The 21,704-nt window shown below is 46.9% G+C and overlaps 1 protein-coding gene across 1 annotated transcript in view; it reads left to right on the forward strand.

Moving 5' to 3' along the window:
- The window catches only part of Dusp27 (dual specificity phosphatase 27, atypical), a 30,005-nt gene extending 18,044 nt beyond the window's left edge, over positions 1-11,961 (forward strand). The window contains exons 4-5 of the mRNA XM_026777540.1: positions 2,535-2,752; positions 9,019-11,961. Coding sequence (XP_026633341.1) covers positions 2,535-2,752; positions 9,019-11,783 — 2,983 coding nt within the window. The 3' untranslated portion in view covers positions 11,784-11,961. The remainder of the gene's footprint in view (positions 1-2,534; positions 2,753-9,018) is intronic.
- Positions 11,962-21,704: the final 9,743 nt, after the last annotated feature.

Here is a 21,704-nt window from a genome sequence, read left to right on the forward strand (position 1 = left end):
GATCCCCAGACAAAATGACCACATCCACCTCCTGCCCATCGGTGCTCTCCAGCATAGCCTTGCCCTTCCAGGGATCTTCCTGACGTGGGTGCTTGCCAACTCCATCACCTCCATCACCCTACCACATCTCTAATAACCAGACAAGAGAACACTAGGAGCTACTGAAGGTGCCTGTGAACATCCATGTTTAACAATATATGAAAATGTATGCAGTATAGTAAAACTCGAAGAGTATATTGTGATAGTATGATACTGGTTAGGCTGTGTGTGTGTGTGTGTGTGTGTGTGTGTACATGAACAGGAACACACTCTCATAGGCCTCAGATTAGAAAGAAATGTGAGAGAATGTTAATAATACCTAAGAGCCAGTTTTACTCATTTCTCTGTGTTTCTTTCAAATATATACAGATCTCCCAGGTATTATTTTCTGATCAGAAAACTTAGTTTCAAGTTAATCAGTTGTTTCTGAAGCAAAACCAAAAACAGTTCTCACAGTTCATCTCTTCAAGGTCTTGTCAGTGCATAATTGAGACCAGAAACTAATTTTTGCTGAAGCACTGGTTACTTAATGAGATATCTTCCTAATGCAATTATCCAAAGAGCAAGAATTGAAGAATAGAGATTTGGGCCCTGGAATGTTGACTGAGGTTTCTGTCCTGCCCAGTCCTGCAGTCATTCAGTCCCAAAGAAACACACAGAGGTCTACATTAATTATAAACTGAGTGGCCTATTATCTCAGGCTTCTTATTAACTCTTATAACTTACACTAACCCATAATTCTTGCCTGTGTTAGCCACGTGGCTTGGTACCTTTTGTCAGTGAGGTGTTCTCATCTTGCTTTCTCTGTGTCTGGGCGACTACTACAGACAGACCCTTTCTTCTTCCCAGAATTCTCCTGTTCTCATTGCCCCACCTTTACTTCCTGCCTGGTCACCCTACTTATACTTCCTGCCTGGCTACTGGCTAATCAGCATTTTATTAAAGCAATACAACTGATAAATCTTTATAGGGTATAAGATCATGGTCCCACAGCACTCCCCCCCTTTTTTTCAAAACAAGAACTCTGAATCTAATCACCTTTGTTTATCTTTCTTCCTAACCATTGTAAATAGCTCAGTAGGTAGAGCATAGGACTCTTAATCCCAGGGTCATGGGTTTGAGCTCCACATTGGGCACCAATTTGTTGTAGGAAGCCAGTTGTTTGTTCCCTTCTGCTCAGCCCTGAAATAACCACACAGAAACTATATTAATTAAATCACTGCTTGGCCAATCACTACAGCATATTTTTAGCAAGCTCTTACATATTAAATTAACACATTTCTATTATTTTATATTTTACCACAAGGTTTGTGGCCTACTGGCAAGGTTCCAGCTAGCAACTCGTGTCTTTCCCCTTTAGCAGCTACATGGCATGTCTCCTTGACTCCACCTACTCTCTATCTATCTATCTATCTATCTATCTATCTATCTATCTATCTATCTACCTACCTTACATCCTGGTTATACTTTGCTAAGCCATTGGCCAAACAGCTTCTTTATTCACTAACCAATAAAAGCAACACATAGACAGAAGGACCTCCCACATCACTAAGGCAGGCAATATGGAAAGAGCTTTGTACACTGGGTCTTCTACTCCATCATGCAATTATCAGTTGCCCAGAAACTGATTCCCAGATCATCAAGCTCTAAGTGACCTTTAACCATATATGCAGGTCCAGAAGCGTTTATTCCATGGTCACCAGACAAATCTGGATGTCCCCAGAGCCTCTGCAGTTCTTTGAGAAAAGCTGTCCTCAGGGGCTCTTCAAATTGAGCTCCACTTACTCAGTTACAAAAAGAAGAGCCCCGAACACTCATCTTACTTGGTCTTTTTCTCCTTTCAAACCTTGAGTAAAAGTTCTTGAATTCATTTTTGTAATCTTCAAGCAGGAACAAAACTGCCCCTTCTACTTCTTCAGTTTATGATAAGGACAAAATAAAATTATATGTGTGAGGGGATCTGGAAGAATACTGTGTGTGATGCCAGAGTACAAGACTTCTAATTTTTCTTTATTTACAGTTTCTTAAAAATATTTTGTATGCATGTTTCACCTGCATGAATATCTGTGCATGCCTGAGGCCAGAAGAGGGTGTTGGATCCCCTGGGACTGGAGTTATAGATGGTTGTAAGCCACCATGTAGGTGCTGGGAAGAGAACCAGGGTCCCCTGGAAGAACAGCCAGTGCTCTTAACCACTGAACTATCTTTCTGGGCTCCTACTTTTACTTTTCATGCCACCTTTATGCTTTGATGTATGTACATTTCCAATCATACTGCTCTTGTCCTTCTTTTCTCCCTGCTTCCTTGCCCAATGCCCTGTCTCTCTTCTATCTTGCTGTAGCCCAAAGCATTGGCCTCTCTTTATGAAAGGCATTAGCATTGAACCCCAGACTACAAGAGCCAGAGGAGGGAGCCCTAGCCCAACTATGGGCTCCTGATCACCTTGGCAATATACCTTTCTGACTCTGCTAACCATGCCCTGTCTCTTGCCCCAGGAGCGTAGCTGTGAACAAGGGGCGACTCAAGAGGCTGGGGATCACCCACATCCTGAACGCCGCACATGGCACAGGTGTTTACACAGGCTCTGAATTCTACACTGGTCTGGAGATCCAGTACCTGGGGATAGAGGTGGATGACTTCCCAGAGGTGGACATCTCCCAGCATTTCCGGAAGGCAGCCGAGTTCCTTGATGAAGCATTGTTGACCTACAGAGGTGAGGGTGTCCTGCAGACTCCGGGCTGTTGAAAATCTCCAGTGGAAAGATGGGAAATGTTACAGAAACCTTCTGACTGCCTGGAGGAGGAAATATGTCTTTGTGTGGTGGTTTTCTCTGAGAAAGGAAAGAATGATCATTCATCCAGGGGCAATTATTAAGGGCCAGACATGTGGTGAGCATCGTTCCTGCACTGTCAAGAGGTGTAGCAGTGAGGGGAAGGGAAATCAAAGAAGGAAGGAGGGAAGGAGGGAGGGGAGGTGGCCGTGGTAAATGCAAGGCGGAAACTAACTAGAATGAGGTGCCAGGCTAGCTCCCCGAGGGGGCCAGGCTAGCTCCCCTAGGGGGACAGGCTAGCTCCCCGAGGGGGCCAGGCTAGCTCCCCGAGGGGGCCAGGCTAGCTCCCCGAGGGGGCCAGGCTAGCTCCCCGAGGGGGCCAGGCTAGCTCCCCAAGGGGGGTGGGGAAAACCTTATTGTGGACAGGCCATTTAAGCTCCATAGGAAGAGGAGCTAGCTGGGAGCAGGAGGGCATTCTTGGCTAAGAGAAGTGCTAGTGTAAAAGCCCAAGTTTGATGTGTGCAGGAATCAAAAGACTGGGCTGGAGGAGCACAGTGCATAAGGGCTGCCTGACAGGGACAGCAACAAAGGCAAAGGGAGGGTGCCCATAGGATGAGAGGCCTTCGAGGTGATTGATGACCTAGAAGTCATTTCCTCTGCCTTGGAGAATGGTCAAGAAGGAGGGAAAGGAGCGGGCCTGGGGCTGCTGTGTGAGGCACTGTGAGAACAGACCAGAGTCCTTGGGAGTGCCCAGAGTTCTGCACACTTCTCCATGACAAATTTGCATCCCTGCAAGGGCTACAGCCTGGCGGTAAGAGTGCAGGATTTGCTGATCAGAGGCCTGGCATGCAGTCCATGATAAGCAAGGACTATTTTCCCCCAGGAAGCACAGTGGCCTTATATTTAACTAATGCTAATGTTGCACACACACACACACACACACACACACACACACACACACAGACACACACACACGAGTTCTCTTCTATTTTTTTCCTCTTGATTTTATTTAAATCCTGGGATTTTTGTGTTTGTTTTAGAGACAATGTCTCACTCTATAGCCTAAATTGTATTATAATTCACTGAGTAACCCAAGTTGGCCTTCAAATTGAGGTAATCGTCCTGCCTCAGTCTCTTAAGTACCAGAATTACAGATATGAGCTACCCATCCAGCTTCAACTTACTTTTAAAAATGCAGGTCTTTTCATCTATGTGGGGCCGAGTGCATCATTGTCTTCGGCAAAGAGGCTTTGCAAACAGGGCATGGGCTGTGGATGCAACATGCGGCCATCACGGCAGGGGAGCAGGAAAGCAGGAGAACATGGATTTGTAGTAGGCAGGGACTTTGGCAGACGTTAGAGTCACAGCTAGAGCAGGCCTGTGAGGAAGAGGATGCTGCACTGGAAGTCTCCTGACATAGGCTTGTGGAGGGTGCGCGCCTGACTTCTAGGATTCATGCACCAAGGCAAAGCTGAGTATTAGGCCTGCCTAGGCCAATAATTCTCAGCCTTCCTAACGCTGCAGCCCTCTAATACAGGTCCTTGTGTTGTGCTGACCCCCCAACCATAAAATTATTTCATTGATACTTCATAACTGTAATTTTGCTACTGTTATGAATCACAATGTAAATATCTGCTATGCAGGATACCTGATATGCAAGCCCTAAATGGGTTGAGACCTACAGATTGAAAACGCCTGGCTTAAGGTAAACCTTTGGCCATTGCACAGGGAGCCCCAGGGCCCACCTTGCCAGGACCTCTCCTGTGCCCATTCTAGCATTGAATCACTACCTCCTACAGGTACTGTGCAGAGGCGTGGCTGCCACCTTAAGGTAGGTCCCACTCGGAGACAGAGAAGTAAATACTTGAATTCCCCAGAGCCTTTCTTTCCTTTGCTCTAGAATGCACTGGAGGTAGGAACACCAGTACCCATCACAGTGACCCCATGATGGGGTGTTGTTATTCACCCATCATAGTGACTCCATGATGGGGTGTTGTTATTCACCCATCATAGTGACCCCATGATGGGGTGTTGCTGTTCACCCATCATCACAGTGACCCCATGATGGGGTGTTGTTATTCACCCATCATCACAGTGACTCCATGATGGGGTGTTATTCATCCATCACAGTGACCCCATGATGGGGTGTTATTCATCCATCACAGTGACCCCATGATGGGGTGTTGTTATTCACCCATCATAGTGACTCCGTGATGGGGTTTTGCTGTTCACCCATCATAGTGACTCCCTGATGGGGTGTTGCTGTTTACATTTTATGGCCTAGGACGTCGAGGCTCCTAGACGGGTCCTCTGGCTTTGCCTCTGTGTAATAATTAAACCCTCTTAGCCCAAGGTCATGGCAAATGTGTGTAGTCCCAGCACATGGGAGGCTGAGGATGAAGGACTGTCATGGCTTCCAAACTCAGCTGTATAGCAAGTATCAAGCCAGGCACCATTACAAACCAAAACCCTGTCTCCAGAAATAAGAAATACGATGCACACATACAGGGGTGGGGACATGGATTTTGCTGGTAAGTGCAAAACCAGTTCCAACTCCTTGGAAAAGCACTGTGCTGAAGCCAAGCTGCCAAGAGACACGGGAAAGAACTTCAAGACAGGACCCTAACATGGCCTGAGGGAGGCACTAGACATTCTCAGGACTCCTGGGTTCTGTTTTCTTTCTCCCTCTGTGTCAGACAGGAAGACTGCCATTAGCTACTATCTACTTCAGTCCCATCTCCAAATTCCGTGGTCTGGTGGACCCTAGTCCCTTTTCTAGCCATCTGAGTTCTGTCAGCAACAGCAGCTGGGATGGCTTCTGGGCTAGCACTTGCTTCTTTAGGGTGTGGAGAGGTATGCTCTGAAAAAAGGGGGAGTTATGGGTTAGGAGGATACAGTGTAAATCCACAATACACACACACACACACACACACACTGAGGGGTAGAGAGGGTGTGGACACGGTCGTGCTCAAGTCCTGCACGGTCTCCAGTAATATTCTCTAATCTTTGAAGCAGCACCCTTATCCAGATGGTCCTTCCACCCACCAATCAGCCCAGTTGCTAAACAAAGTGATGACTGTGTACATTGGCCACCTTCCTGGAGCCATTTTTACTGATAGAAAGTTTCTATCCTGTCAGCAGTGGCAGGGATAGAGGCACAGTTCCACACGGTTACCCGCATCGGCCTGAGGAGTTCCCTTAATCTTTTGGTGCTCTCCACTGAGGTAAAACTAGATCCTTGACACCAAAGAATTTCAGGATGAGCTGTTATGAAGCAGACTTGGTGTTTATCAAAAGACATTTTTAACACATTTCAAAACAGGGGTTGCCAGAAAGAGGGGAGCTTGAGAAGAAAGTGAGGCGCCCCCGAGAGCATGGGCATTGGCCATTCTGACAGAGTGGCACTTGGCTGCCTTTTACAATAGCCAGGCACACTGTTCCGGTCGGGTTCTGAAGCTATTGTCTTTAAAGGGTTGCTAGCCTAAATGAGATCACAGGGTGGTTCCTGAAGGGCAGCCAGCGGGATTGTGGTTGATAAGGCAAAACTCTAGATCCTAGGGATGCAGGAAGTTAAGTGTCTTCACTATAAACAAAGTGAACAGGTTTGTTAGAGACCCCTAGAAAATGTCTGGGAGAGGGATGAAACCTATTCCAGGTCATATACATTCAGCTTTTAAACCTAGGTCGCTGCTATTTTAACATAAAGTGTCCATATATGAAAGGAAGGCTCTCGTTATATGTAACCTTCACAGCACTGTGAACAGTGCTAGAACGCTTGCCCTCCACTGGCGAGAGGCTCCGATGTGGGCTCGTTTTCATTTCCATGTCCCCATGATTTCCCCTGTATTCCTACCTTGCTTCAATAGCATAATTTTACTCCATTATTGAGAGTGCTCCCTGGAGTTGTGCTCAGTGCCTCTTCCCTGCTGCTCTGGATCAAACCCAGGTCCTCCCAAATGCTAAGCAAGCTCTGTCCCAAGTGCTCCCTTTCCCTGGGCCTTGCACTCAATAGAGAAGAGAGAAAACGCCTGATTTTGCTTTAGATGAAGCGAGTAGAAGCCCCAAAGCCCCACTCAGCCTCCTCTCCTTGTCCTTCAGGCTGCGTCCCTGAGGTTCTGCAGAAGAATCCCAGGAGACAAGAGAACAGCATAGGAAGACTTGTCCTCACTCCAAACCCACTCTAGGCCAGATGGGTCTAAACAGGACTTGATACCCTTATGAAAAAGACGAGGCAGTAATGTCCTGAAAGTGAGCTGGCCTGTCAAGGGATGAGTTTGGAATCTTGATACTAACAAGGAGGCTGTGACCTGGACATAGGGTTAAGAAAAGGTCCTTGGTGAGGCACAGGTGTGGTAGGAAGGGCTAAAATGAGAACCAGAGCCCTTCATTGTTTGACGCTGCTCACTTACCTCCCTCTAGTGGCTGCCGACTCCCGACACTAGCAGCGTTGCTAGGCCCTGGGTCCTTTCCAGTCCCGCTCTCTGACCTCCCCTGTGACAAAAACGTGGCCTCACTGGCGCAAAGATATGATAACAAAAGAATCATCCCCTATTCGTATTATCAGATAGGACTCCTGCCGATTTAGCAAACATCTCCAAAGGCTGTTGGCAAATAGATTGATGAGAGCCGGGAGGAAGGTCTCCGGGGGTCTCAGGCTGCATTTTAAACAGCCATTAGAATGAAGGGACTGACAGAGTGTCTGTCACATTTATGAAAGATGCAAAGCAGACGGGGAGGCCAGGGGACAACATGACTGCTGAATGGTACAGCCTTTCTTTTGGAAGCTTCTGTGGGCTGGAAGGACGGACTGCATAGACCAAAAGTATCAGTAGGGATTTGCAATGCTACCTTCATGCTTAAAACATACTATGGATGAGAAACATGACTTAGTAGCAAGTTGATTTGTTTGTTTGTTTTATAGATTTCAGTTGATATAGAAGAATTTAAGATCTTTATTTGGCCTGTCTGTCCATACTGCAAACAACGTTATGGTTTAGACACTCTGCATGCCCCTCCTAGGGCTTCCTGACCTGAAAATTAATCCCTGTTTTTTGAGATAATAAGAGGGTGGAAACCTGATCCAACTGTAGTGTTTGAAGCTGCAGCCTTTAGGAGACGATGAGGGTTAGATAAGGCCATTAGGGTGGAGCCCTCGTGATCCAATCCTGGTAGCTTCTCAAGAGGCAGAAATGAGGACACGGACACACACACACACACACACACGGACACACACACACACACACACACACACACACACTTCCTGTCCTTTACTCTGTGGTGTGCCTCAGGACTCCACCAGCAGGAAGGCTGTCATTAGATACCGCCTCTAGACCATGCACCTTCAGAATCATAAGAAAAAAACAAACTTACTCTCTTTATAACCCGCCTTGGCTATTTCATTATAATAGTAAAAGGTGAGTATAGTACCGGTGGCCTAAGTGAAGGCTGCATGTCCACAACAAGTGATGTGGGAACCACCCTACTCTATGTGCGTTGTCCAAACCAGAAATAGCTTGTTCTAGCCTGAAAACAAACTCTTTGAAAAAAATAATAAAACTATTAAGGTCAATGTTTCCATTTAATGTTTGGAAGGGGAGTGTCTGTAGTCATGAGGGGAATGCTTAAAAGACTCAGGTTAACAAGAAAGAAACCAAATGTGATGATGGTGATCTTTGCAAAGGCCTTTGTATAAGGGTCTGGTTCGTCCAAATGCATTTGCTGTTGACTCCAGAATGTCAGTGAAGAAGCCCTGGATTCCTATTGCTCTAGGTTATACTTTACCCTGATATATAAAAGAATTCTCTACAAATTAGGTTTGTGAGCCAGTGAGTTCCTATTGCTGTCAGCATCCTGCAGAGGTCAGATGATGGGAATGATGGTCAGATGATCCAGGATGCTGTAAAGAGAAGTTTCCAGGGGTTTTTGCCCCTGTCTTCTGCCTCCTAACTTCTTTAACTTTTCCTCTCTTGAATGAGGAAGAGTTTGGGGAGGGGAGAAAGTAGAAATGGACCCCAGTGTTTCAGAAGTGACAGCAGTGGGGACGCTCTGTCCAATGTCCATGGGAAAGTGCCTGTATGATTTGAGCAGGGATGAACACCGGAGTCAAAGCAAACACCCAGGGGTCAACACATCAAAATAAGACACTAGAAAAACAGCACGAGGAAGCCGAGCAATTGTGTCATTGCCTCTTGTGCTCATTTTGCCTTTAGGGAAAGTCCTGGTGAGCAGTGAAATGGGGATCAGCAGGTCAGCAGTGCTGGTGGTCGCCTACCTGATGATCTTCCACAACATGGCCATCCTGGAGGCCTTGATGACCTTGCGCAGAAAGCGGGCCATCTACCCCAATGACGGCTTCCTGAAACAGCTGCGGGAGCTCAATGAGAAGCTGATGGAGGAGAGGGAAGAGGAGGATGGTGAGGAGGAGCCTGAGGAGGATGCTGGGAGCACACTGGGGGCTAGAGTAAATTCACTGATGGTGGAAGAAGAAGACGATGCCACCAGCCACCTGAGTGGCTCCTCCTTGGGGAAGGCCAGCCGGGTCTCCAAGCCAATCACCCTCATTGATGAAGAGGAAGAGGAGAAGCTGTGTGAGGAATGGAGGAAGGGGCAGGGCCTCCCCAAGGGCGAGGCTGCTCGGAGTAGAAAGGGCAGGTGCTCTGCCTCCTCTGCCCTGGACGAGGACGACTGTGAGGATGGGGATGTGGGAAGGATAATCCAGGAGTGGCAGAGCCGAAATGAGAGGTACCAAAGCAAAGGGCACCGACAGTGGAGTCGGGAGGAGAAAGAGGAGGAAGAGAGCTCCTATGCCGGCAGAAGGCGCAGGCACACTCTGAGCGAGAGCAGCGTCTCAGAGAGTGTAAGCAGCCATGACATCCGGGTCTTGAAGCGGCAACTGGAGAAGAGCAGCCAAAGCCGCAGTGGAAGACGCTATTCCGACTCTGAGTCCTCAGAGAGCACCTGGGACATGTGGAACGAGAGGTTGCTTGAGATTGAGAAGGAGGCTGCGCAGAAGTACCACTCCAGGAGCAAGAGGGAGGAAATGGACATGGATTCAGAGGCAGGGGGCAGGGTTCGAGAGGATGATGAGGAGAGTGTGTTGTCCGAGGCCAGCTCCTTCTACAACTTCTGCAGCAGGAACAAGGACAAGCTCACGGCCCTAGAAAGGTGGAGGGTTAAGAGAATCCAGTTTGGATTTCACAAGAAAGACTCGGAGGTGGGAGATGGAAGCAGTGAGCATGGTGCTGAAGAGGCAGCCGGAGAGACAAGCCTCTCCGATGTCAACCTGACAGCCTACCAGACCTGGAAGCTGAAACACCAGAAAAAGGTAGGCAGTGAGAACAAGGAGGAGGTGGTAGAGATGAGCAGGGGAGAGGATGTGGCCTTGGCCAAGAAGAGGCAACGGAGACTGGAGTTACTGGAGAGAAGCAGGCAGACGCTGGAAGAGAGCCAGTCCATGGGAAGCTGGGAGGCAGACAGTGCAGCCAGTAGGAGCATCCCCCTGTCTGCGTTCTGGTCTGCAGCCCCCTCGGTTGTCAGTGCAGATGGGGACACGGCATCAGTACTCAGCACCCAGAGCCACCATTCTCACCTGTCTCAGCCTGCAAGCAACATGCCCACCACACACTTGCCTAACCTGCCAGTGGGGCCCGGAGACACCATTTCCATTGCCAGTATCCAAAACTGGATCGCCAACGTCGTCAATGAAACCCTGGCCCAGAAGCAAAATGAAATGCTCTTGCTGTCCCGCTCGCCATCTGTCGCGAGTATGAAGGCAGCTCCAGCAGCCAGCTGCCTGCGGGATGACCAGGTCTCCATGCTTGGCTCCTCCTTAAGTGGCTGCTTACCGCCTCAGAGCCAGGTGAGGCCTAGCACCGACGCGCAGTCTGTGCTGTCCTCCACCAGCTCACTGACCTCTGGAGCAGAAGGCAGTGGGAACAGAGTGAGGGGGACCAGCAAGCCCATCTACAGCCTCTTTGCTGACAACGTGGACCTGAAGGAGCTCGGCCGGAAGGAGAAAGAGATGCAAATGGAGCTGCAGGAGAAGATGTCCGAGTATAAGATGGAGAAGCTGGCCTCAGACAACAAGCGCAGCTCCCTGTTCAAGAAGAAGAAGGCCAAGGATGATGAGGACAGCGGCGTGGGTGACAGAGATGAGGACACAGACAGTGCCATCGGAAGTTTCCGGTATTCCTCCCGCAGTAATTCCCAGAAACCTGAAACAGACACCTCCTCCTCCCTGGCCATCTCCGATCTCTATAGAAATGGCCACAGAGCTGGCAACGAGATGGATAGCAATATTAATACGTGGCTGAGCGGCCTCAGGACGGAAGAAAAGTCTCCTCCCCAAAGTGATTGGTCTGGAAGCTCCAGGGGGAGGTACACAAGGTCTTCCCTGCTCAGGGAAACCGAGTCTAAATCTTGCAGTTACAAGTTCTCCAAATCCCGGTCAGAGGAACAGGACACCTCCTTCCACGAAGCAGACGGCAATGCTGTGAGAAACACCTCACGGGTCTCATCTTCCACCACCAAAGAGGGCAGAGAAGTTCACAAGTTCTCCAGGTCCACATTCAGCGAGACGGCGAGCTCCCGCGAGGAGAGCCCAGAGCCCTATTTCTTCCGCCGGACCCCTGAGCCCTCCGACGGGGAAGAGTCCCCAGGACCAAGACGTCCAAACTGGACCAGGCCCAGGGACTGGGAAGATGTGGAAGAGTCATCTAAGTCAGACTTCGCTGAGTTTGGGGCCAAGAGGAAATTTTCCAAGAGCTTCATGAGGTCGGAAGAGGAGGGAGAGAAAGAGAGGACAGACAACAGAGAGGAAGGGAGGTTTGCGTCTGGCCGGCAGTCCCAGTATCGGAGAACTACAAACCGACAAGAGGAAGAAGAAATGGACGATGAAGCCATCATCGCGGCTTGGAGACGGCGGCAAGAAGAAACCAGAACTAAACTGCAGAGGAGAAGGGAGGACTGTGAATAAGGCCCACACTGGAGACACTGGGAACACAGAGCCATTCAGCTTAACATGGGGCTTGCGACACCTTACTACTGCCTGCCAAGGGTTGAGCAGGTAGACAGCATCTTCCACATACGCAGAAAATGCAAGTGTCCAAGAAAGGCCCTGAGCATACAGTAGCAGGGAGAAGCAAGAAGAGCCATCCATGTGACGCCCAAATTCTGGACTGGCTGATGCTGTCACCCAAGGCCCTCTAAACTTTTGGAGTTTCCCTTCTGTGTTTGATAGTGTCCATTGCAGAGTGGAGACGCTGGTATGGAAAGCCACCGAGGAAGAATGTATATGCAGACCGCAGTTCTATTTGTAGAGGCTTGGTAAGGAGACCCAGGTAATCTACTCTGCGGTAGGTCTGACCTCTCCCTGCGATGCTCAGCTGTGGTGGTTTCTTTTCAATGTTCTGGATCTGCATTAAATCGGTATGTTGTCAAACAGTTCCTCGTTCCAGTCATTTCTAACTCTGGTTGTTAAAGGACCCTCATTTGAAAAGATGCGACTGGGTTTTCATGAGACGGCCACACCTATGTGCTGCTATGTTCCACGAAAGCTGTGTCATCAAACAACACCATGGGTACCTCATTTCTAAAGAAAATGATAAAGGGTTTAGGCTATCATACAGTCAGTCAGAGGCCATACTAGAAAATGTCTGGGAGAAACAGAAGAAGCTAAGGCAATAGAAAACAAGTTTGCTTAGACGAGGTAGAGAGAGTGTGGACTAAAACAGGCATGGAAGAGAAGGAAAAGAAGCTCAGTTCAAAGTGATAAGGACTTTTTTAAAATGAGAGTTAATGACCATTCTTGCTTTTAACTTATGGAAGGGTCATTTAATATTGCAGTGGATAACCTCCTTTATCCTTTGTTGAACTGTGTATGGGTTAGGTTGGTGAGAATTGTTTGCCCTTTTCCACAAAGTCCTTGTGTCTCTAAAACATAGCCTACATTAGTGAAGTTGCAGGATTTGAACTCTTGTCTCCCTAAATTAATGCTGAGCAAACATTCAAGGCATGTGTCCTCTTGCTTCACTGCAGTGGAGAAGTACCTGTGACAGATGCCATCCAAGTGGCATCTGCCCTTGAAGTTCAGTTTTCTGGAGGGGAGAATGAACGATGATTGTATTTTCTATCTTTCCCTGAGGAGCCATGCAGAGCTCCAAGGTACCAACCATCAAAAGTTCCAGGTCCAGAAGAAAAGTGACCAATACATGATCATTGAGAAGAAAACAGAGGAGCCCACCGATGGGAGAATAATAAACAATAACCATGTGATCGATTTTTTGAGCTGAGTTTCACGGGGCACAGAGCTTATACACCCTCCCGTGTGTTAGTTCAGCATCACACATCACAGTAAGCACGCATGATAACACCAAGGCAAGAGGCCAACCCGAACAGCCCGAACTCAGAAGGGTACAAAATGCCATCCACGCTGCTGGATTGATTTGCCAGCCTCCACTCATCTCCTCCATTGACTACAGGAGAGCAAGGCCTTGAGAAAAGTTCTCAGCCCTGCCCATTCACCCTTTCCTCCCCTTGCGAACCTTCAGTTAGTCAGCTCCAGTCCCCAATTCCTGAGGCTCGGGAATCCCATCGTTCATAAAGATGCTACCTAATTAACCCCCCCCATAAGAAGACTGGTACTACACATTCTATACATTCTGTCTGTGAGAGAGTTCAGGGTCCCTCCCACTTTATTCATATGGGAAGGCATCCAATGTATGCACAATTGACCTTTGAACTTCAGTTTTCTGAAGGGAGCAATTTGAGTACCACTGAGTGAAGTCCCTTTGCTTTTCTACCAGGAACCAGTTACCTTCCATATCCCTTCATATATATGATCTCTCTCCAAAATACGTAATTAATCTCACTCACATCAAGATAGGCAATGCGTTTTGAAATCAAAACCATTCCTAGTCAATCCCAATTCATATCTTGCTGAAAGAATGTTGAGCACACATTAAAGGTGTATTGATTTCAAAAATTGTCCTATCTTTCTCCAAGCCTGGGAGAGACAATCTGTCCGGCTTTGGCTGAACCCTAGATTACAGGGACAATAATGACTTTCATGGCCAATAGGAAGACCAATTTAGCTCAGTACACCAGAAAAATATCAGTGTCCAGCCCCAAGAAAGCACCTTTGCCTGCAGTGACTCCTGAATAGCTACTAAAGATCCTGTACTCAAAATTCTGAGAATTCAGCTCATTCCTAGAGTCCAGATTATATTTTTTTAGAAATCAAATCAATGAAAATTACATTTGATTTATGATGAGCTTGAAGAAATATCTGTGAAATAAGACTCTAAGCAAGGGCAATGGCCAGTGATATTGTGTTTTAGTCTCTAAATGACATTAAAAAGTAGAGGTTAGTGGAAGTTTCCACTGGAAATGGATGGCAAACCCAAGGAGATAGATGATGAGCTGGGAACTCAGAAGTTACCAAAGCTTCTAGTGCAGAAATTATGTTCACAGGTCAGGCGAGGGTGAAGGGAGCTAAGAAGTAACTGGGTACTGGCAACCACAAGAAATTGATACCACCTTAGGGCTGAGAAATGGAGTTAGGAAGCTGGGTCTAGTCTGGGAGGACACACAGAATGAATGGGGGAGCCTAACAACCTGTGAAAGGAGTGAAAGAATAAATCTCCTCTGTTTTATCTTTTGCAAGTAACTTCTAGCAGGTAGGGCTAGCTGTCCATGGAAAGATCGGCAGTGTGCAAGGACAGATGGAAAGGCTACAACACAAAACGCAACATGTTAAATTAGGAGACCATCTCCAGAACACCATTTGAAGGGTGTGGTCTGACTTCAGGGAAAATAACACAGTCACCAGACACCCAAACAACCCGCAGTTAGGAACTAACGTTTGGAATGGAATTCCAGCTACATAGAACCAACCGTTAGAGAGAGCAAGGATTTTGTTTTACACAAATGAGATGAGGAGACACTCTGAATATGGTTTTTGTCCATCCTGAATAACCCAGAATTTATCAAGAGAAAGCTCCTACAGTAAGGGTAATTGTACGCAGAAAGGCTGCCCACAAGAGTAGAATCCTGCTCAGGACTTAGAGGCGGGATACGGAAGGGATGGGAAAGGGGCTTGATTTTTTTCTTCACCCCAGTGGAAGTCCAGGAGGTAAAATGAAAACATGGCAGATGTGAAGAGACAAGGGGTATCACCCAGCCACATCCCAGTAAGAACCAAAAGCCACACCCAAATAGAGCAGTTCAAAAGGAAAATCTCATAAAGGGCTATTTACAAAGGTGCTGGCAAGGTGGGGAAACCACAGGGCACTTGTGTACCCAGGGACAGGGATGTACCTGTGAGCCGGGAGAGGGGGCCTATTCGGAGAGGGAAAGAGCTAGGTGGAGGGGCAATTTAAACCACCAGCCTGACACAACCTCACCCCTTTTTACTGTAATCGGTTTTCCATTTCCTCACAGGTCACAACCAACCAAATTCTAGGGGAAGGGAGTTTTATACAGAGTGTACCATTGTGGGAACATGGCCAGGATGGAGAGAAGGGTGGGAGGATGGCTGGGATGGAGAGAAGGGTGGGAGGATGGCTGGGATGGAGAGAAGGGTGTACCAGTGTGGACCTGGAAGGATGAGCAGAAGGCAGGCAACAGAGCAGGAAAGCCAGGGTCAGTGCATCTGTTAGAACAAGTTTGATAATGGATTGCTTTTAGTGTTTGGGATAGTTCCAGAATCAAGAATATGAATTTCTCAGATTCCCTGAAACTTTTAGTTTTGGAAGAATCATTAACCAATGAAAATTAATATCAAAGTCTTGCCACAATCAGCCATCAAGCATGCTACGTAGTATCCTCCATGAGATGACTCTTAAACACAAATATATACCCGAACTTAGGATCACCTCCTCTTTCTAGTTGTGACATCAAGTTTATGTTATAAAGGGAGGCCAATTTTGTTTTTACTGTGGTAAGTTATTCCTGAACTCCATTTTCTCTTCAGGGTGCCTAGCATCTGCTTCAAGTATCAACTAGAAACACACCACCCTCAATTCACATGCATTTTATGTAAAAATCGATATTTTAAATCATCACACTTCCCCAACTACATACCAAATCTAGCATGATTCTGGTGAAGGTCATCAGCAACATAACTTTATTCTCATAGGCTCCACACCTGCTAACAGTCATCTTCAGACATCTCTGACCTTGCAGCACCTGTGAGCAGGTGTATCTAAAGACCAGCTGGTGCAGGAGCCAGGCCTTTCAACCACCACCCATCCAGCCATCTGTAAAATAACGGCATGCCCTCAAGCTGGGAGCAGGTGCACTGGAATTCCTTTCCCCTATCTTTAGATCCTGAAGGCAGAACCTGAGAGCTAGTGAGATGACTCTATTTGTAATATCCTTTCCAGGACACCATGAGGACCTGAGTTCTGATCTCCAGAACCCACACACAGAGTTGGGTACAGAGACACACACCTCTAATCCCAGAGCTGGGAGGCAGAGATGAGAGAAGTTCCTGGGGCTAGCCAGCCAGTCTGGCTGAAACAAGGAGCTCCAGGTTCAAAGGAAGACCCTGTCTCAATCAATCAATCAATCAATCAATCAATCAATAAAGAGGAGAGCAAGTGAGGAAGACATCCCACATCAACCTCTGGCCCCCACTAACACAAACATGTGCAAGAACAATTGCACCCAAATGTACACACACATGAATAACACACACATGCACGCACACACACACACACACACACACACACCACAAGCTTGCTTCAATTTTACTGGCAACCAAGACAGCAGCTGTGCCTTGTTGTTTTTGTTTGTTTGTTTCTCAACTTGACACAAGACAAGGTCATCTGGGAAGAGGGAACTCAGAAAGTGCCTCCATCCGAGTGACCTGCAGGCAAGGCTATAGGGCATTTTCTTGTTGGTGATTGATGGGAATGGGCCAAGCTCAGTGCGGGCAGTGCCACCTCTGGCCAAGTGGTCTGGGGTTGTACAAGAATGCAAGCTGAGCAAACCCTGGGCAACAAGCAACATTCCTGTATACGCTCCACTTTGGTTCCCATCCCCAGGTTTTATCCCTGCTTGATTTCCTGCCTCTGCACCCCCTCAACGAAGGACTACAATCAAGACACGCAGGGCAGATAAATCCTGTCTTTCCCAAGCTGATTTGACCATAGTGTTCATCACAGCAGTAGAATGAAAACTAGGAGAGTGGCTTTATCCAATAATTCAGTTCAATCTATTTCAACTTAACCTGCTTTGAATGTCATCTTTGTAGTATTATTGCACCACGGCACCGTGCTATCAAGAGAAAGCTATGTGAAGTAACAGAGATAAGTAAGAAAAAAGTTTTAAGACACTCATGAGAATTTAAAAAAAAACTGAGTTAAAAAACTATTAGCTGCCGGACGATGGTGGCGCACGCCTTTAATCCCAGCACTCAGGAGGCAGAGGCAGGCTGATCTCTGTGAGTTCAAGACCAGCCTGGTCTACAAAGCTAGTTCCAGGACAGGCTCCAAAGCCACAGAGAAACCCTGTCTCGAAAAAAACAACAACAACAAAAAAACTATTAGCTACCTGGTTCTGAACTTAACATTTTGTTAAATACATTAGAAAAGGTCAAAAGACTGAAAGTTGGAACCTCACAGCCGAGACTGACGCCTCCCTTTGCCTCACGGGGGCCGGATAATGTTGCTCCACGTACCTGCTTCCCAAGTTCTGTCATCGGCACCATCTGCGCAAACAAGCCTCTTCTTTCCCACTGTTTGACACTTACAATAGCTTGTTAAGCAATTTCAGACCCATCATCTATCTTAGGGCCGAGTAAATCTTTCCAAAGCTCACACTTTTGGTACTTTTTATTTCTCTGTCTAAAATCTTCAACGGCTCCTCATTATCTACGGAATAAATCTTAAATCCCTTCCCTTGTCATTGGAGGAACATCTTACCTACCATTCACAGTCCTCCCGCAAGGTTTCTTAATGTACCTCTGTCGAATGGACCACTGTCTGGAGCACTGCTCAGTGCTTGCTCCCCGTCTTTTCCTCTGCCTGGGCATCCCACCACCTTCCACCACCCATCACTCTGCCAGCATCCTGCCCCCTCTAGGGTTTTTCCAGCAGTGCCTTCCCAGTTCCATCTCTTCTAGCCTCCTGGCTACCTGCGTCTCCACCCCTAAGCTTGCACAGCATTTGCTTGTATTCATTTTTGATGCTCATCCCAGTCTCGATTTTATTAGAGGAATTTGGTAGTTAAAGACGTGCAACTTTCAGGATTATTGTGGCACTATAATTAAATAGATTCTTTTAATGCACTTAGACAGTTCACGGCATGCAGTAGAATTCAGTAATTGTACATTGTTATATATAATTCTGTGATAATAATCTGTTATTATTATGTCTGTTATTATAGCCAGTGTGGTAAAGTAGTTAAGAGCACAGCTTTGTAATCTAATTGAAAAACAGCCAACACTTATATTAAGTGTTTACCACATTCCAGGCACTACACTGAGAGATTTAGCATGGATTATCGACTTTATCTCTACAATTATCTCCTTTACTCTTCAAAATCCTACTCTTTCTTTGTTTTGCCTTAGTTTTGAAGAATATGCTATGCCTAATGCAGTGTGGTAGAGACTGAGAATTCAGTAGAAATCAAGACAGATTGACTCTCATCCTTAAGGAGGTAACGGTGACACGAAGAGAGACACCAAAGAAATGGCACTTTAGGAGGCGTGGGATATCATTTGCTTATTTTCAGCTTTCTGTGTGACTGGCTGGCTGGCCCCACTAGGATGTAAGCTCCAGAAGGGGAGCTGGTATTCTGGGCTGTATCTCCTGCAATTAGACAGCAAGCCTGGTCTCAAGAGGACCGACTCATAGCCAGTGTTTATAATGGATGACGATAATAAGTGGTTGGAAGGAAATACACAGGGTGACATGATAGAGGACAGGGGTGGAGGGGATGGGAAGGTTGCTCTACTCAGGGAGGTGTCTCTAAAAGGGGTCATTTAAACTGGAACCTGAAAGCCAGACAAAGGGAATACAGCTCCACTGGGGAAACTGATGAAAACCTTGAGACTCACAGAGATGAAATAATGGATTACTCAATATAATAGGCCACTGGAACTCACAACCCCAACTGAAATCAAGACAACCTGAAGGTATCTCAGAGTTCACACGCCTCTGGGGGAGGCAGCTTTTAACAAGTGTTTTGCACAATGCCTGGCGCATGGTGGTTGCTCACTGTCTATCATCTGTTACGTTTTACACTATTAAATTAGTCCTAGTTAGGGTTAGGGGAAAAAAAGAAAAAAAATAAATTAGTCCTAGTTTGAAAACATAGAATTAATTACTCCATATTTAACTCATTATAGATCACATTTAAAATCCAAAGAGTCAGGTTTTTTTTCTCTGTTCCATTCCAAGATACTGCCTACCCCACGAGTGAACAAGATGGTTAGAGTGTGAGGGAGAAAGACCGCCTTGGCATGTGCGCATGTCAGGACTGCCCAGAGTCAGAGGGTAACGCAGTTCCAGAACAGAGGTCCCATGGCTGGGAGGAAAGTCTCCTATGTCACCCCCACTGACTGCCCAGTGGAAGGCACTGAAGGTATTTCTCTCCAGGCCACGGGGGTATTTTCAACACTCCAATAGAACCCAGTTTTGACAACTGGCTGAGCCTTTTAAGACAGAGCAGGGAGCATGGTGGGGGAGAAGGGAGGAAACAAGAAAGAGGCTTCAGACGCCACCAGAGTAATAATTAGTCCTGACCCTGCTCTGTACCGAGCCAGCTACAACCAAGCTGCTGGGACTTCATTTCCAAGGGCTGCCAAGAACTGCTCCAGGAGAAGCGGGCATTCCTCAAGGGAATGCAGTACGATCAAAACTCGTGGCTGGCAAGAAGGCAAACAGTGGGCATGACTCACTGCCCTTTGTTGAGTACTCAGAAGCCTGCCTTAAGTGCGCCATTGCCTGGCTTATGTTTCTCAGACAAGAGTGCCCTGCAGACAAGCCCTCAAACAGGAAGGTCATGGAGACAGCTTCCTGCTGTCAGCTCAGTGGCCCCAGAGAGGGGCATAGAAAGAGAGACTCCAGAATTCTACAGCTTTTCCTTTGGAAATTCCACTGGAAAACCAAATGACAAGCATCCAGTCAAGTTCCATTCACCCGAGAGACTGCTATGACAATCCGTAAAGCAGGCTTTACAGATGAATTTAGATGAGGTGTTATGTTTGTACCTTCCCCAGTTCATGTAGTAAAATCTTACCTCTGATTCCACAGTAAATAGTATTCAGAGGTAGGGCTTTAAGCCCATGATTAGGTCATGAGAATGGGGCGAGTGTCCTTATAAAAGACACTTCAGGGAATCCATCTTGCCTACCTCCTCCACCTTGTAAGGACATGTTGAGAAGGTATGTTGGCCATCAAACCAGATAGTCAGCACCAGACACTAAACGGGTTACGGCCTTCATCTTGGATTTCTCAGCCTCCAGAACTGTGAGCAACATTTTTCTGTTGTTTACAAATCGCCTAGCCTATGCCATTCTGTCACGATGGTCTGCTTAGACCGACAAGGGGTGAAGCAATGTCCTCAGAGTCACACGGTAAGTAAGGAACCAAGGACTTTACAATTAGATATGTCTAATTTTAAAACCACTTTTTGCCCTTTTAAAGATCCATGCCTGCGGAGAGATTAAAACTGCAATTACAGAGAAATCTAGACTCTAACTGCAGGGCTGCTGGCGGCTTGGCCATTCAAAAGAGACAGTTCCTGAACAAAGCAGGGGGGGGGGGGCTGGAGTTGGCCTTCCTGCGTTTTGCACATTAGCCGTCTCACTAATAAACAGTGCACAGCGAAGGATTGTGGGGAAGATGACAAGCACGTCGTCTCCTGGGACAGCCTTTAAATAGGGGCTTTACTTAAAGGATGGCATGTTCAAAGAGGCTAAGATTTCCACACGCTCTCTCTTCCTGGCTCCCGGGAGAGACGCTTTCATTGCGGGGAGTCACAATATTTGTGCGCCACTCAGACAGCTTTCCCCTTTAAAGCCCCATGGCACAGGTAACTATGTAGCTCTCAATTTATTACAAAGGCTGGCAGAGGGCTGGAGGAGGGGAGCTTCAGCAAGGCTTTCCTGGGCTGAGGTTCTCAGGAGATAAGGGTTCTGTTTCCGGATTGATTTCAGGGTGCACGGGAGTGTGTGAAGAGAGATGGAGACATTAGGCAAATCGCCCATATTCTCAAACTGAGAAAATAGTCGCCTGTTGAATAAAAGTCAGGTCAGGGCAATTGTAGATTTCACACAAAGCCAAAATTGAGACATATAGATCTAAAAATAGATCTATTAAATAAATTCATCCTGATGTCTGCCTGTCTATTAGATGATAGACAGATAGATAGATAGATAGATAGATAGATAGATAGATAGATAGATAGATATAATAGACATTTTTTTTTGAGACAGGACTTTATGTATCTCAGGCTTGCTTTGAACTCACAATACAGCCAGTGGTGGTCTAGCCTGAGATCGGCCTAGCTCCACCTTCCAAGACTGGGTGTACAGACATGTGCCATCATACTCAGTTTTATGCTGTGCTAAGAATCAGACCCAGGGTCTCTGATGTGCTAGGCAAGTCCTCTACCAGTTGGGATACATCCCTAGCCCTTGATATATATTGATTAATGTAACAATAAGTTTAGACATGCCATAAAAGGCTCCATTGTCCTCTCTATTCCCCCCGTCTTCTTTCTTTGGACAAGCACACTGGGGCAATTAATGTGAGACAAGATGGTCCTGGTGCTAGAAATGCAAAGCTGACCAAGCACAGTGTTACCACTGAAGAGTTGGCATGAAGCTGACCAAACACAGTGTTCCCACTGGAGAGTTGGCATGAAGCTGACCAAACACAGTGTTACC

This window comes from Microtus ochrogaster, unplaced genomic scaffold (genome assembly GCF_000317375.1).
Source record: "Microtus ochrogaster isolate Prairie Vole_2 unplaced genomic scaffold, MicOch1.0 UNK70, whole genome shotgun sequence".
Classification (NCBI taxonomy): domain Eukaryota; kingdom Metazoa; phylum Chordata; class Mammalia; order Rodentia; family Cricetidae; genus Microtus; species Microtus ochrogaster.